The sequence below is a fragment of the Anabrus simplex genome, chromosome 4 (assembly GCF_040414725.1).
Source record: "Anabrus simplex isolate iqAnaSimp1 chromosome 4, ASM4041472v1, whole genome shotgun sequence".
Taxonomy (NCBI): Eukaryota; Metazoa; Arthropoda; class Insecta; order Orthoptera; family Tettigoniidae; genus Anabrus; species Anabrus simplex.
The window spans coordinates 366,374,084-366,391,725 of NC_090268.1; the positions used below are offsets into that span (position 1 = coordinate 366,374,084).

At 40.9% G+C, this 17,642-nt stretch overlaps 1 protein-coding gene across 1 annotated transcript in view; it reads right to left on the reverse strand.

Moving 5' to 3' along the window:
- Positions 1-17,642, reverse strand: part of LOC136872005 (uncharacterized) — a 340,785-nt gene that overhangs the window by 74,066 nt on the left and 249,077 nt on the right. The window contains exon 3 of the mRNA XM_068227412.1: positions 9,409-9,579. Within this exon, the coding sequence (XP_068083513.1) occupies positions 9,409-9,579 (171 nt within the window). The remainder of the gene's footprint in view (positions 1-9,408; positions 9,580-17,642) is intronic.

Below are 17,642 nucleotides of genomic sequence, written 5' to 3' on the forward strand. Positions count from 1 at the left end.
TTTACTGATTCCAAACTATTTACCCTATCAGATCATAATGTAGATTTAATGCTCACTACAACTCCTCCACCAGTTTTCTTATTAGTGGTAAGTAAGGCTCTATCTTTTCTGTAAACTACGTATCGATCATCAAATATTTCAGAATCAAAAATCCCATCTGTAAACCATGTTTCAGTCAATGCAATGAATCGAAATTACTAGGTTACACATTATCGAACAGTATACCAGTTTTTCTTCTAAGCCCTCTAACATTTTGATAGTAAATATATAATGTTCTATTAACATTTATATTAGCCATCGGTACATTAATTATTATTTAACTTTACAATATTGTTTTCCTCGTTAAAACTGAAAATTGAGGTATTTTCACCCTTTCTTAAAAATACACTGACTGACAGAGCAAATGCAACACCAAGAAGGAGTAGTCAGAACTTTATGCCAATTGCAGGGTAGACTGACGTCACTGAGGTATGCTCATGATGTGAAATGCGCCGTTGTGCTGCGCACGTAGCGAACGATAAATGGGACACGACGTTGGCGAATGGCCCACTTCGTACCGTGATTTCTCAGCCGACAGTCATTGTAGAACGTGTTGTCGTGTGCCACAGGACACGTGTATAGCTAAGAATGCCAGGCCGCCGTCAACGGAGGCATTTCCAGCAGACAGACGACTTTACGAGGGGTATGGTGATCGGGCTGAGAAGGGCAGGTTGGTCGCTTCGTCAAATCGCAGCTGATACCCATAGGGATGTGTCCACGGTGTAGCGCCTGTGGCGAAGATGGTTGGCGCAGGGACATGTGGCACGTGCGAGGGGTCCAGGCGCAGCCCGAGTGACGTCAGCACGCGAGGATCGGCGCATCCGCCGCCAAGCGGTGGCAGCCCCGCACGCCACGTCAACCGCCATTCTTCAGCATGTGCAAGACACCCTGGCTGTTCCAATATCGACCAGAACAATTTCCCGTCGATTGGTTGAAGGAGGCCTGCACTCCCGGCGTCCGCTCAGAAGACTACCATTGACTCCACAGCATAGACGTGCACGCCTGGCATGGTGCCGGGCTAAAGCGACTTGGATGAGGGAATGGCGGAACGTCGTGTTCTCCGATGAGTAACGCTTCTGTTCTGTCAGTGATAGTCACCGCAGACGCGTGTGACGTCGGCGTGGAGAAGGTCAAATCCGGCCGTAACTGTGGAGCGCCCTACCGCTAGACTACGCGGCATCGTGGTTTGGGGCGCTATTGCGTATGATTCCACGTCACCTCTAGTGCGTATTCAAGGCACGTTAAATGCCCACCGCTACGTGCAGCATGTGCTGCGGCCGGTGGCACTCCCGTACTTTCAGGGGCTGCCCAATGCTCTGTTTCAGCAGGATAATGCCCGCCCACACACTGCTCGCATCTCCCAACAGGCTCTACGAGGTGTACAGATGCTTCCGTGGCCAGCGTACTCTCCGGATCTCTCACCAATCGAACACGTGTGGGATCTCATTGGACGCCGTTTTCAAACTCTGCCCCAGCCTCGTACGGACGACCAACTGTGGCAAATGGTTGACAGAGAATGGAGAACCATCCCTCAGGACACCATCCGCACTCTTATTGACTCTGTACCTCGACGTGTTTCTGCGTGCATCGCCGCTCGCGGTGGTCCTACATCCTACTTTGTCGATGCCGTGCGCATTGTGTAACCTGCATATCGGTTTGAAATAAACATCAATTATTCGTCCGTGCCGTCTCTGTTTTTTCCCCAACTTTCATCCCTTTCGAACCACTCCTTCTTGGTGTTGCATTTGCTCTGTCAGTCAGTGTATCTTGCCCTTACGAGTCCACAAAAAATTAATATTTTTATTTCGTCTGACTTCTCTCGCTTTGGACAGCAAATTCCTCCTTTCAGCAAACTTTCATTTACGTATACAGGATTACTGTAGGTTACCCGAGATGCCATTAAAAGTACAATTTCACCAAAAAATGTGCCATACACCGTTGTTCGGCGGCGTACTTCAATTATAAACAAGTCAGTGCGCCAAGAATCATACAAGCGGCAAGTCATGCAGTGTTTTAGACTTTCTCGCTGAAAACCGCAAGCTGTCCGGTATTATTTTGGTGTTCTGTGTAGTATATAAATGTTCTAAGTTTGTGGCCATTTTATTAGGTATCGATACATATATATGCAGGATATGATCTTGGCACTGCCTTCGTGAAGTAAATCACGAAGGCGGTGATCTTGGTCTGTACAGTAGTAGCGTTGCCTACGAGATATACAAGGCCGAGCCATAGCTACTAATTTGCCGCCGAAAAGACGGCCTGACCGAATTCACGGTTTAGCCGCTAGATGTCAGGTTTCTGTTCTGCTCTTGGCGGACTTTTAACATTGTGATGTACGGAGTAATAGTGATGTTGTATTGATTTTATGTAATTTATTGTGCGTATTGTTTCTGTCTGTGAGTGTCCGTGAGATTGAAAAGCATGGTGCACTGTTGTGTACTTCTATGTATTTCGGATACCGCTAAAAAGCAAGAAAATGTGACGTTCCATAATTTTCCTTCGGAGTGCGGTTTAAGAGAGAAATACAGGCAAGCTATTTCGAGGCACGAGTATGTAGCTTACATTTTAATACATCAGATTTCAGTGTAAGCATATCAATCAAGCGAATTCTCCCCAACGATTTTCACAACAGAAAAGTGTCTAACGGAGGAAGGCTCCATCTCCAAGAAATGACATATTACCATCAAAATGTAATGAAATTTCTGATTCAAATAACGACGAACTTACCATATCTTCAGCCTATAACTGATCTACGTCACCCATAAACAAATGTTTCTTTTTTGTTAGCTATTTTGCTTTACGTCGCACCTATACAGATAGGTCTTATGGTGACGATAGGATAGGAAAGGCCTGTGAATGGGAAGGAAGCGGCCGTGGCCTTAATTAAGGTTCAGCCCCAGCAGTTGCCTGGTGTGAAAATGGGAAACCACGGAACACCACTTTCAGGGCTGCCGACAGTGGGATTCGAACCCACTATTCTCCGGAAGCGAGCTTACAGCTGCGCGCCCATAACCTCACGGCCAACTCGCCCAATAGACAAACAAAAAATACGTACCTACAATTCTCGTTTCTATGTCAAGGAAAGGCTACGAGTATCTCTGTTAAATCTAAATATATATTGATGAGATTTCAAATCCCAGATTACGGAAAACAGTCTTTATATTGAGAAGTAGGATACGGTAATGAAATCAGAAAAATGATTTAAGGTACCGGTATCTGAACTTGACCAAAATGCAAACCAAATTGAAAATAATTGTACAAATGATCATTTAGGAGCTTTATTCCTGTTAGAAAAAGCTGAATCTTACGGGAAGAAAGAGTGAAATAGGCCTACGGAGAAACTGAAGCTAAAAATTTGCGTCCTCTGGCATAAGAAAGCACCTACCGGCTACAGATTTGAGATCCTTGCGCTGCCTAACTGTACCACATCAGAAGATGCTGAAAAATTATATAGGATTTTCTAATGGCGAAACGGGTATAATATCGCTCTCCAACCAGCGGTTCAATTCGAATGTCGCAACATCAGATGTATGGAGGAAAAGGTAGGATAGCTGATAATTTATAAGATGGTAATTAAACCCAAAGTTATTTATGACCGCAATCTCGATCAGTTAATCGGATCCACTAAGGCAGAATTAGAGAAAACGGGAAGAAGTGACAAACTCGCTAATAGAATTCTCTGCTTATTTGTTTAAATACTTATTTCGTTTAAGCAAAATGTAAGGAATACGTTGTAGAAACTAAGTCATACAACTGCTCTTGGTCTATTTTTTTACCTCACATCTGTTTGGTGTCTTGTGAAATTGCTAGTTTTAATTAAGTTTTATAGGTTTTCATACTGGAACGTGTTGTAATGAGCGGGCGAGACAGCTCAGTAAAGAGAACTCTAGCGGCGCTTGTCAGAAGTATCTCGAGCCCGAGTCTAATGTGTCGTATTTCCGGCCTTATGTATCTCGTAGGCAACGGTAGTAGGTGGTTCGAAATCCTGCCTCTTTGACTCGTTATTATCCACTGCTATTATCTTTGACGTCATTGTTATAAAAATGGCGTCCGTGGTGCCTAAGGAGGACTTAATACAAATATCTGATACTAGTAATACTAATGCTGAAACAAGCGAGTACCCTAAATTACCAGTAGTTGAAAAGTTAATTCGCGAAATAATCTCAAACGAACTGTACTCTACTTTCCTAGAGGAAAAACGTAAGAAGAAAAGAACTGTGCAAGCTCTGAAAGCACTGCCTCTGAAGAATTACTTGGAGGAAACTTTGATACCCATATTATGCAATGCCCTTCACACCATCGTCAGACAAAGGCCTAAAGAACCTATCAAATGCTTGGCTATTTATCTTTTACAAAACAAGCATGTATATGAGAGTAAGTAGTAATGATAGCCATTAATATTCCTTTACACTCCGTTTTCAATCTACAATGTTATTGGAATCGAATTTTGAAATAAAACAGTGAAGCTGATTGCTGTTGGTTAAAGTTATATTGTAAAATGTAAAAGGAGCAAACGAGAGTGAAAACAGACAATACTGGTTTAAAGCACATCGTGACCAAGGAGTAGCTTGTCTCCAAAGCTAACAAGGTTGACTCTCTTTCTAACTGAATAATTCTTCTTTCTCTTTTCCTTACGAAGATGAAGATGATGGTGATGAACAATAGGTAGGGCATATTTTATGAACAAGTTTATTTTCTCTCGTAAGATTAGAGTTAATAACATATTTCGTACCGTTGTTGCTAGTCAGGTGCAGTTCTTGTTAAGGCAGACCCTCCGACAGGGCAGGCGGCATCTTCCATATATAGAAAATTGCTAGTGTGGTACGTGAGTGGCAGGAAAGCTGAGGACAGTACAGATACCCAGTATAGATACCAAGGGAATTAACCGTTAAAGATTTGAAATCTCTCGACCCGACTAGGAATCGAATCGAGGGCCATGAGGACCGAGTCACGACGCTGACCACTCGGCCATGGAGCCGAATGGTTATATAGAGTTAGCGGTTGTTTATATTTAAGTACCGGTACTTCCCCTTATAAACACAACTACCACCACCTCCGACTAAAGTGACCTCTTAGAAGTGAAGCTTCCACGGTGTGTAGAATTTATTTAGTTCTTTTGTCGGGTTGAACCGTGTTGTTGTCTGTATATTCCGTACATTTTTCCGACGTTTCGAATACATATTAGTATTCTTTGTAGAGATGGCTGAAAAATAACGTAGCAGTTACATATCTGTCACTGTTACAAATGTAACGAGGACAAAAAAGAACAGGTTACCGAGTAACGACAACAAAATAACATACTAGTGAAAACAGTAACTGGGAAGTGGGAACTGCCACTAGTAGCAGCTTACAGACAGAATGTGAGCTTCAGCGTTTAGAAAGTACGCATGTCTTCCAAGTGAGAGTGCTTTCGTAGGAGATTGCTTTAAGTCAGGGCCTCTCAGGGTGTATGCATCAGTGCATTGCACTGTGCACGGTGCAAAAGACGACATCGTTTGGTTGACGAGAGTACAGAACCCCCACTCCTCGATTTGGAGCAATAGCGCTGTCTCTCTCTTTCCCCACACCTGTCACGCTCGCTCCGGCTGTCTCCCTCTCCCTCACTTGTTCCGTAGCGCTCCAAATCCGAGCCGAGTTGAGCCAAGCTTAGCCGAGTAGCCCAGAGACGAAGCGTTGGTCCGAGCCGAATGGGACAGATACACTGTGCACAGGAACTCTGAGCCTCAGTTTGCAGGCGTGAAATTTTGGGCGTTTGAGAGGCCCTGCTTTAAGTCAAATACACTATAGTGGATGTACTCTCTAGTGTATTTGTTTAAGTTGGTGCTGTCATCTGGTAACTAAAGTGTAAACTGTTATGACACATTCAACTACCCAGGGGTAATCGTTGACTCAGACATCGCTCAGGGCTACCTACATTATAATATTATTATGAGTTTTACCCTTATAATTTTTCTTGTACCATAAATAAATTATCATGCTAACTTTCCTTATTGATATTATAGATATCATAGATAACATAACATTACTTAATTTTACTTAATCGATCTTCTTGTACCGGTTTGTGTCGAGGTTTGGCACTCATCATCATGTTTTCTTGTTTTCTATCCTTGATCGGGGCATTGTCAAACTCACTCCTCTAGATTTCACAAAATACGCGATGTTGTCTTCTCATTTCATCCGTTGTCTATCTCTCGATAACTTCATAGCAAATAGGAACACGTGTTTTGCTGCACTGACTTTCAACAGTGTAAGTGATGCGTGCGCGCATGTGCGAGTGAATGAATGGGACTTCGCAACACAGCTGTAAGGAGACAAGCTTGAAGCCGTAACCAGGGTGTGACCAATAAAAGGTGAGTAACGTTGGACGTTATTTTTAACTATTACTTTTCACAGTTACTTTATTGTAGCAGTGACAGATGTAGCAGTTACACAAAAATAATCGTTTGTCACACCTCTAATTCTTTGCCAAGCGACTGAAATACCCCTACTCGATTCGAGGTAATCAGTCTCACAGGCTTGTCAGTCGCCTTGACAAGGAATACTGCAATGTATTCGAAACATCGGTAAACTGTATGGAATGCATAGAAAACGACACGGTTCAACCCGTTCTGTCTCTATCTCACCGTCGTTATCATCTCTGTGGGAGGTGGTATTACGGTATCCCATGCCCTTCGTAGGAGGCGCCTGAAAAGGGAACTCCCAGGAGGCTTAAAATTGGGAGTATGGGTTCGCGATCACGGGGCCTTCAGCTGATTCTGACGGTGCTTCCACTAACTTGTGTCAGCCAGGAAAGGACTGCAATAGCCGTGAAAACGAAAGACATCCGAGGTCTCACAAACCTAACGCCATCTGTTATGGAGGGTAAGAGAACTAGAGGGAGACCAACGATCATGATAGGGAGAGAAAAACCGGGCGAGTTGGCTGGGAGATAGTGGGTTCGAACTCCACTGTAGGTAGCCCTGAAGATGGTTTCCCGTGGTTTCCCATTTTCACAACAGGCAAATACTGGGGCCACGGCCGCTTCCTTCCCACTCCTAGTTCTTTCCTATCCCATCGTCACCATAATACCTATCTGTGTCGGTGCGAAGTAAAGCAAATTGGAGAGAGAGAGAGAGAGAGAGAGAGAGAGAGAGAGAAAATTGACCAAAGGAAAGGAGGTCGATTCGAAAATAATGAAAGGAGAAGCCTGACTCATGGATAGAGAGCCCCTGAGGACTCGCCCGTATTAGTCACCTCTTGCGATAGGTACTTACGAGATACCCTGAATGCACTGTTTTCCCGCACCCAGAGCGAGGAAAGTGTATCTAATCCAACGATATTTGCTTTTTTTTTTCTTTTTTTCTTTTTTTGAGGAAGACATTTAATTCCCCGCAGAATTTAAGCATCAGCTGTGGAGCTTTCTGTCAAAGAAATCTTATTAGAAAATGTAGTAAGCAGTTTGGCCTATGCTTGGTCGTAATAGCAGATTTTGCCGAAAGCCTGCAGTCTAATACCCTGGAACTTGAATAGGTGCAATGTGTATAATAAGAAAATTAGCCTGATATCAGTAGGTAAGAAATCCGAGAAAATTGTGTGTCAGATTGGGGATACAAAGCTGGAACAGGTAGACAATTTAAAGTATTTAAGATGATAATATAGTAAGTGAGATTGAATCAAGGCGCAATAAAGCTAATGCAGTGAGCTTGCAGTTGCGATCAACAGTACCGTATTCTGTAACAAGGAAGTTAGCTCCCGGACGAAACTATCTTTACATCGGTCTGTTTTCAGACCAACTTTGCTTTACGGGAGTGAAAGCTGGGTGGACTAAGGATATCTTATTAATAAGATAAAAGTAATAGACATGAAAATAGCGAGAACGAACGCTGGAACAAACAGGTGGGAAGAATGGCAGCAGGGTACTTGGAATGTGAGGACATACAGGATAAGTTACGAATGAACACGATGGAAGAAGCTGTACGTATAAATCGGCTTCGATGGTGGAGTCATATGAGGCGAAGAGAGGAGGATATGTTACCTAGGAGAATAATGGACTTTGTTGTAGAGGTTAAAACAAGCGGCGGTTAGTAAATTATCATAGGTTTGCAGACTGAACGCTGAAAGGCATAACATTCTATACATAATATGTATGTATGTATGTATGTATGTATGTATGTACGTACGTACGTATGCATGTATGTACAGTATGTCTTATTAGACCACAGTCTCCAAGCATTTGACAAGAAAGCGCAACAAAGACGATGCCGCAGTTCTAGCTACAAACAGAGGATTACGGAAGCACTTAAATTCTAAGCGCAATGTCAAGAACTCCTGCCTGTCGTAAGAGGCGACTAAAAGGGACTCCAGGGGCTCTCAACTTAAGAGCATGGGTTGGTGACCACGGGACCCTTAGCTGAGTCGTGACACTGCTTCCACTTACTTGTGTCAGGCTTCTAACTTTAATGTAACCCGCCCGACCTCCCTTGGTCAACTCTTGTTCTTTTCCGACCCCGACGGTATTAGGTGTCGAGAATTGGGGAGTCTTTCATTTTCACGCCCTCCGCTGCCCTTGTCTTTCTTTGGGCGATAATTTCTTTTTCTCGAAGTGTCGGACCCTTCTATTCTTTTCCTCTGATTAGTATTCATAGAGGATGGTTGTCCAGATGTACTTCCTCTTAAAACAATAATCACCACCACCACCACCACCACCACCACCACCACCACCACCACCACCACCCCTACCATCTTCGGGTTGAGAAGCGGTCGGTTGGTAAACCATGCCCCTTCGGGGCTGTTGCACCATGGCGATTGGATTGGATGGCTTAAAGTAGATAAGCAGATGTTTTACACCACATTTATAAAACGGTCAAGCTAAAAGAAAGCGTAATAGAACTAGAAAAGATAGAAATTGAGCCAGAAAACCCGTTAAATAAATTAGGTGAACTAAATTGTTGATTTGCTTCTTGTCAAAAAATAAGGGACATTTGGCGTCCTGTACATTTGTCAGGACATACAACGAAACAAACGACAGTCCCATTAAAAACGGGATGTCTCGTCACTGTACTGTATCTCACCAGACAAGGATCTGCTCAATATAATATTTGACAGATTAACTGTAAAATATATAGTTCCAGTATGTAACCACTGTAGTTGGGAAATTCCAATCAATTCTGGCTTGAGATTTTTATTTAAGAAATGACGTGGTGTCAGGAAAGGCAAAACCAAACTGAGCCTAGGTGGCTCCAGCGACCCACAAACCACTGGGAGGTCGACGAAAGTTTTCAAATAGCAGGGAAGTATTAGGATGATAATACAATTTACTGAGGCTATACAGGAGTAATTTCTTGATACACTTAAGAAGAAGAAGAATAATAAAAAGAAGAATTAACTTACCTCGGAGAGAAATGTCGAGTAGCTGAAGCAAGACTTTCTGACCTGGCGGAGATTTCACTGTCCACTTGCATTCCTGTTGTCCTACATAGTAGCTGGGATAGGCAGGAGTCTGGAGAAAACCTTCGTCGTTGGCTACCACGTCCTGCATGCAGTATCGGCTCATATTCACACCTGTACACAGATCAGCGGTATTAATAATGTCAGAAATCTAGTACTGTAAGGTGAGAAATCTAGGTACTCATATGACGTGCTGATGTATAGTTACTTTTCCTTTACTGAAAATCCACAGCCTGTTTCCAGTCATTCGACCGGGTCAGGAATGGAATGAATGAAGCCCCCATCTAGCGACGAGGATAGGAAATGTGCCGGCTGCCGAAGCCTGTCGCACTCCTCTGGGACAATGATAAATGACTGACAGATGAAATGAAATGTTAATGGAGAGTGTTGTTGGAATGAAAGATGACAGGGAAAACCGGAGAAAAACCTGTCCGACCTCCGCTTTGTCCAGAACAAACCTCACATGGAGTGACCGGGATTTGAACCGTGGAATCCAGCGGTGGGAGGCCGACGCGCTGCCGCCTGAACCACGGAGGCTAATTTTCCTTTATTATTAATAATAATAATAATAATAATAATAATAATAATAATAATAATAATAAATACATTGCAATTGGGAGCTACCCCAGTGGCAATGCTACTTACCTAGTATAACAAGGAAATTACATTATAACAAAAATTACATAACACAACAATAACACTAAATATAATAATTACAATTGCCGGTGTGAAAGTTCCTTTTGGGGATCATTGCAAGTACCTACAGTAGGTGTTAATATAAGGAAAGCACTTCATTGGGATAATCACATAAATGGGATTGTAAATAAAGGATACAGATCTATGCACAGGTTAGGAGGGTATTTAGGGGTTGTAGTAACGATGTAAAGGAGAGGGCATATACGTCTCTGGTAAGACCCTATCTGGAGTACGGTTCCAGTGTATTGGACCTTCACCAGGATTACTTTATCCAAGAACTGAAAAAAAAATCCAAAGAAAAACATCTCGATATGTTCTGGATGATTTCCGACAAAAGAGTAACGTTAAAAAAATGGGAAAGTTTGGGTTGGGAAGACTTGGAGAAAGGAGACGAGCTGCTCGACTAAGTGGTATGTTCCGAGCTGTCAGTGGAGAGATGGCGTGGGAGGACATCAGTAGACGAATAAATTTGAGTGGTGTCTGTAAAGGTAGGAAAGATCACTATATGAAGATAGGAAGGGGAGGAGTTAGGGATTGGAGTAACTTATCAAGGGAGATGTTTAATAAATTTCCAATTACTTTGCAATCATTTAAGAAAAGGCTAGGAAGACAAGAGATAGGGCGACTGCCCTAAATGCAGATCAGTAGTGATTGATTGATTGATTACTTGAAATCAAAGTGTTACAAGGCATTATATAAAAACCAGAATTTTTATAAAACATGAAGTTTCACGATAATGAAAGTAGAATTAAAAAGGAACGTGAAAAGAAACAAACATAAACTTGACAACTAAAAATGACACAACTAGTGTAATAAAATAATTAAAAGCAATCGCACTGAAATTAATTTTTCTAAAATAACCTAAAACATTCGGTTGCATGTAGTGTAATGCAGTCACTCACAAATTCACTCAGAATTTGCGTGTAGTTTAACACAATTATTTATTACTAGTTGTTGCGTCGCATTAATACAGACCAGTTTTTGGCCATGCTCGGAAGTAACAAGGTACAGTCTCAGCATTTTGTCAGGTCTGAAAATGGGAAACCACAGAAAACCATCTTTTGTGCCACCGACGTTGCTCAGCATCTCCCGAATGCAAGCTAACAGCTTCGTGATGCGTACCGCGTAGCCAGCTCCCTCGGTTTACTGTTTACATCGAGAAATATATCATTTGCTTATTCTTCTTGCTGGACTTTTCCCAACTTCTTTGCAGTCGGTAAGTATGTAGATTTGGTCCTGTTTTACGACCGAATACCCTTCCTGATGCCAACCCTACTTGAGGGATGTAATTATTGTATATTTCTATGCTGTTGGGTAGTGTGGTGTGTTATGTGTATATGTTTATTGAGACGAACACAGAAACCCAGTCCCCGAGCGAGAGAAATTAGCCATACGTAGTTAAAATTCCCGGTGATCTCTGAACCGAAGACCATTCGGCCAAGGAGCGGGACGCTATTAACTTAAAGTGCACATTGACAGTATATTACCAACGGCACCAGGGCCGCTATTATCTTCAAGTACACATTGACAGTAGGCTATATTACCAACGGCGCCAGGTAAACTAGGTTTATTTTAATCTGGTTTAAGTCTGAGTTTAAACTAACATTCATTTTCCCCGTATTGGTTTAAACTTTGTATCAAGTTTAAATTTGGTTCAAAGTTAAACCTTCTACATTGTAGGTTTAAACTGCCATTAATATTCAACCTCGTTGACATTTTATGAACGTATCTGTGAATTTTCCTAGTAGAACAGTTATTTTTGACTACCAGTACTGCAGTACTTAAATAGAAAACTTACTAAAATTAGAATGTAGTAATAGCATTAGAAAAATGGAAGAATTTATTGAAGTCTTTGGTTAAATAGATAATAATTTTGATGTGCAAGTGAGGTTAAGAAGACGCATTCCAACAAAAGTTTACAATTTTGGAAAATCGGACGTAAAGTAGTCCGCCTCTGTGGTGTAGTGGTTAGTGTGATTAGCTGCCACCCTCCCCCCGGAAGCCCGGGTTCGATTTCCGGCTCTAGCACGAAATTTGAAAAGTGGTACGAGGGCTGGAACGGAGTCCACTCAGCCTCGGGTGGCCAACTGAGTAGAGGGGGTTCAATTCCCACCTCGGCCATCCTCGAAGTGGTTTTCCGTAGTTTCCCACTTCTTCTCCAGGAAAATGCCAGGATGATACCTAACTTAAGGGCACGGCCGCTTCCTTCTCTCTTCCTTGTCTATCCCTTCCAATCTTCCTATTCCCTCACTAGGCCCTGTTCAGCATAGCAGTTGAGGCAGCCTGGGCGAAGCACTGGTCCTCCACCCAAGTTGTATCCCCGCCCAATGTCTCATGCTCCAGGACACCGCCCTTCAGGCGGTAGAGGTGGGATCCCTCGCTGAGTCCGAGGGAAGAACCAAACCTGTAGGTTAAATGGATTAAGAAAGATGATGATGATGATGCTTGTTGTTTAAAGGGGCCTAACATCGAAGGTCATCGGCCCCTAAAGAAAGAAAGATGTAACGGAGTTTTTTAAATGGATTTATAATTCATAAGCGAACAGCAAGGATTGTCTTGTATCAAATAAGGATTCATTTATACGTCAACTGCACCAAATAATGCTATTTCGCCAGAAGCAATGATTCTCCTTGCTGTAAGATGATATACAGGAGGCATTTTTCTTATTAACATCGGGGACCACAGGCCTTAAATTTCAGTCTCCTTATCTATATATATAAAGTAGCTTGTCCTGACTGACTGACTGATTCATCATCGCCGAGCCAAAACTACTGGACATAAAGAAATGAAATTTTGGGGATATATTCATATTATAATGTAGGTGCTCGCTAAGAGAGGATTTTTGGATATTCCGTCCCTAAGGGGGTGAAAAGGGGGGTGAAATTTTAAAATGAGTGTGTCTATATCTCAAAACTTTAAAAGTTTACAGATGTGAAAATTGGTATTTAGAATCTTCTTTAAAAATAAGGAAACACGTATTTTTTTGTTTTCATACAATCCCAATAGGAGGGGTGAAAAAGGGTGAAAAACGGGTTGAATGCCTTTACTCAGGATACCGCTACTTATATCTCAGAAACTGAAGATATCACAGACCTCAATTTTGGTACTTTCGATCGCTGTCAAAAATAAAGAAACACATATTTTTTTGTTTTTGGAAAATCCAATTAATGCGAGGGTGAAGGGGGGGGGGTGAATTTTTAAAATGAGTGCATCTATATCTCAAAAGTTTTAAAGTTTAGAGATGTAAAAATTGGTATATAGAATCTTCATTAAAAATAAAGGAACACGTATTTTTTTGTATTCGGAAAATCCCAATAGGAGGGTTAAAAAGGGGTGAAAAATGGGTTGAATGCCTTTAAAGAGATTACTTATATCTCAGAAACTGAAGATATTACAGACCTCAAAATTGGTACTTTTGATCGCTTTCAAAAATAAAGTAACACATATTTTTTTTGTTTTTGGAAAATCCAATTAATGCGAGGGTGAAAAGGGGGGTGAATTTTTAGAATGAGTGCATCTATACCTCAAAAGTTTTAAAGTTTAGAGATGTAACAATTGGTATTTAGAATCTTCATTATAAATCAAGGAACACGTAGTTTTTTGTTTTCGGAAAATCCCAATAGGAGGGGTGAAAAGGGGGTGACAATTGGGTTGAAAGCCTTTAAAGAGAATACATATATCTTAGAAACTGAATATATTACAGACCTGAAAATTGGTATTTGGGATGTATTTTAAAAATAAAGAAACAGGTATTTTTTCGTTTTGGGAATATCCAAATAATGGGGGGTGAAAAGGGGGATGAATTTTTGAAAATGAGTGTATCTATATCTCAAAACTTTTAAAGTTTATAGATGTAAAATTTGGTATTTAGAATCTCCTTTAAAAATAAAGAAACACGTATTTTTTGTTTTCGGAAAATCCAAATAGGAAGGGTGGAAAAGGGTGAAAAAGAGGTTGAATGCCTTTAATGAGGCTACTTATATTTCAGAACCAGAAGATATTACAGACCTGAAAATTGGTATTTGGGATCTACTTTAAAAATAAACAGATATTTTTTCGTTTTTAGAAAATCCAAGTAATGCGGGGTGAAAAGGGGGGTGAATTTTTAAAATGAGTGTGTCTACATCTTAAAACTTTAAACGTTTACGGATGTAAAAATTGGTGTTTAGAATCTCCCTTAAAAATAAAGGAACACGTATTTCTTTGTTTTCTCTAAATCCCAATAGGAGGGGTGTAAAAGGGTGAATAATGGGTTGAATGCCTTTAATGAGGATACATATATCTCAGAAACTGAAGATATTACAGAACTGAAAATTTGTAAATGGGATCTCCTTTAAAAATAAAGAAACACGTATATTTTTGCTTTTGGAAAATTCAATTAATGGCGGTTAAACAGGAGTGGCAAATTGGGATGAATTTTTTGAAAGATTATATCTACAGAATATCTCAGAAGCGTAAAATGTTACAGACGTAAAAAGTGGGTATTTGGAATCTCCTGTAAGTGAAAAGAAACATAGGTGATTTGTCTTTGGAAACTCCACTTAAGGCGAACTAAAAAGGGGTGAAATTTTAAAATGAGAATTTCTACAGTATATCTTAAAAAACTTAACATGTTACAGAAGTGAAAAATGGCAATTTTTTAATTCTATTAAAAATAAAGAAACGTGTATTTTTAGTTTTCGGAAATACCACTTGGGAAGTGGGGGGGGGGGTAAAAGTGACTGAAAATGGTGTTGAATTCTTTTAATTAGGCTACTGATATCTCAAAAATGAAGATTTTACACACGTGAAATTTGATTTTTGGAATCTGCTTTAAACGTAAACAAACACGTATTCTCGGAAAATCCAATGAAGGGGGTTTGGGGGGTTAAAGGATTGAAAAAATTAATTGACTTAATTGTATGAGAATACATACATCTAATAAAAACTAAAGTTGTTACAGACGTGAAAATTGGTATTTTGATCTCTTTTAAAAACAAAGAAAAGCGCGTTTTGGGGGTGGGGAATAACCTTGGGGGGGGGGGGAGTGTAAAGGAGCTGAATTCCTTTCATGAGGACACATAAATCAAAAACTAAAGAGGTTAAGGTGGTGATAATTGGTATTTAGAAGATCCTTTACTATTAAAGGAACAAGTATTTTTTGCCTTAATATCACTTTGTGAGCGGGGGGGGGGGGGGGGGAGGAGTGTGAAAGGAAGTTAAAGAAGTGAATTATTTTGAAGGGGATACTTATATCTCAAAACTGAAGGTAATAAACGTGAACATTGGTATTTGGAATCTCCTTTAAACATAAAGAAACACACCTTCTTTTAATTTTTTTGGGGGTGGGGGTAAATAAACTTAACGGCGGTGGGGTGTAAAAGGCGGTGAGACCAATTGATTTTACTGTTCATAATGTACTTATAAGGAGCCTCCATTGCTCAGGCGGCAGAGCGCCGGCCTCTCACAGCTGGGTTCCGTGTTTCAAATCCCGGTCACTCCATGTGACATTCGTGCTGGACAAAATGGTGGCGGGACAGGTTTTTCTCCGGATACTCCGGCTTTCCCTGTCATCATTAATTACAGCAACACTGTCCAATATTTCATTTCATTTGTCACTCATCGATCATTGCCCCAGAGGGGAGCTTCGGCAGCCGGCACAATTCATATTGTCGCCGCTAGATGGAGCTTTATTCATTCCATCCCTGATCCTGTCGAATGATAGGAAACAGGCTGTTGACTTTCGATGTACTTATTCTGATCATAAACCGATCATTTTTAATCTTTCCTGGGTTCTTTTTCAACAGCCATCTTTTCCTTCGGAGAACGTTCTTAGATTAGAGTAGATTCTCCTGGCATATAAATAAAAATTTAAACACATTTGAAATAAACGATAGGAATGATATTGACCGTCAAATTGTTCACCTCTGTAATAAGGTCACTAATACACGGAGGTATGTCATTCGTATCGCCAGAAATCCCGCACACTTGCCTACGCGCGACAATTGTGCTGGCCACATTGTCAACAATGACAATGGCAGCTGATGTAATTTACCGCCAAGTAGCGGTCTTGCATATTGCTGTGGGGTCCAGAACATATAATAATAATAATAATAATAATAATAATAATAATAATAATAATAATAATAATAATAATAATAATAATAATAATATCAAAAAAGGCTTTCACGGCCGCAGATCTTATAATCACAGCAATAGAACCAGCTTTTGGGTGGTTAGGCCGTGTGCATTATGCAGAGTTTCGTCCAGACGTGCCATTTGGACTCATCAGCTGGAATAATAATAATAATAATAATAATAATAATAATAATAATAATAATAGTAATAATAATAATAATAATAATAATAATAATAATAATAATAATAATAATAATAATAATAATAATAATAATAATAATGTTCTGGACCGTCGTCACATGTGCGGACCACGCTGGAAACGGGTCCTGGACGGCTAATGACTAAGAATGCAGTCCGGCCGCGGGTTCAGTAGGCTACCGCCAAGGCACCCAAGACGACACCACGACAGATCCCCTGAAGGATTTGATTCATATTAAAAATGCTTATAGGAAAAGATGGCAAAGATTTAGGGACCCAACTAACTGGGTGGAATACCTGGACCTAGCCCGGGAAGTACGAAATCGTTTGCTGGAAAGAAAGATTGAAAAATGGGAGGAAACTTGAATCTATTAGAAAACGAGTCAGATCGCGAATTTTGGCGGATTCTCGCAGAAAACTGGTCAGATCGCGAATTTCGGCGGATTATATATCTAAAACAATAAGCATTCAATTATAAATTTCAGTATAATACCGTAGCGAAGCGCGGGTATCTTGCTAGTAATCAATATATATAAAATAACATGTCCTGACTGACTGATTCATCATCGCCGAGCCAAAACTACTGGACATAAGGAAATTAAATTTTGCGGGTACATTTATATTACAATGTAGGCACTCACTAAAGGGGGATTTTTTAATATTCGGTCGCCAAGGGGGTGGAAAGGTGGGGGGTGTGTGAATTTTTTAAATGAGTATGTATGTTGGGTATTCGGCCCGAAGGCTGGTCTGATCCTATACAGCTCCACTAACAGCTGTCATAGAGCTGTCAAAGATAGCCTAGGTGTCACTGAAGAGGCATACTAGGCAAGTGGGGAGTGAGGTAGTTTCCCCGTTGCTTTCCTTTGAGTATATCTACAGTATATCTCAAAAACTGAACATGTACCAGACGTGATAATTGGTATTTGGAATCTCCTTTAAAATGAAACACGCATTTTTCTTTTCGGAAAATCCTCTTAAGGAAGATGAAAATGTTGAAATGAAATGGCGTATGGCTTTTAGTGCCGGGAGTGTCCGAGGACATGTTCGGCTCGCCAGTTGGCAGGTCTTTTGATTTGACACCCGTAGGTGACCTGCGCGTCGTGATGAGGATGAAATGATGATGAAGACGACACATACACCCAGCCCCCGTGCCAGCGAAATTAACC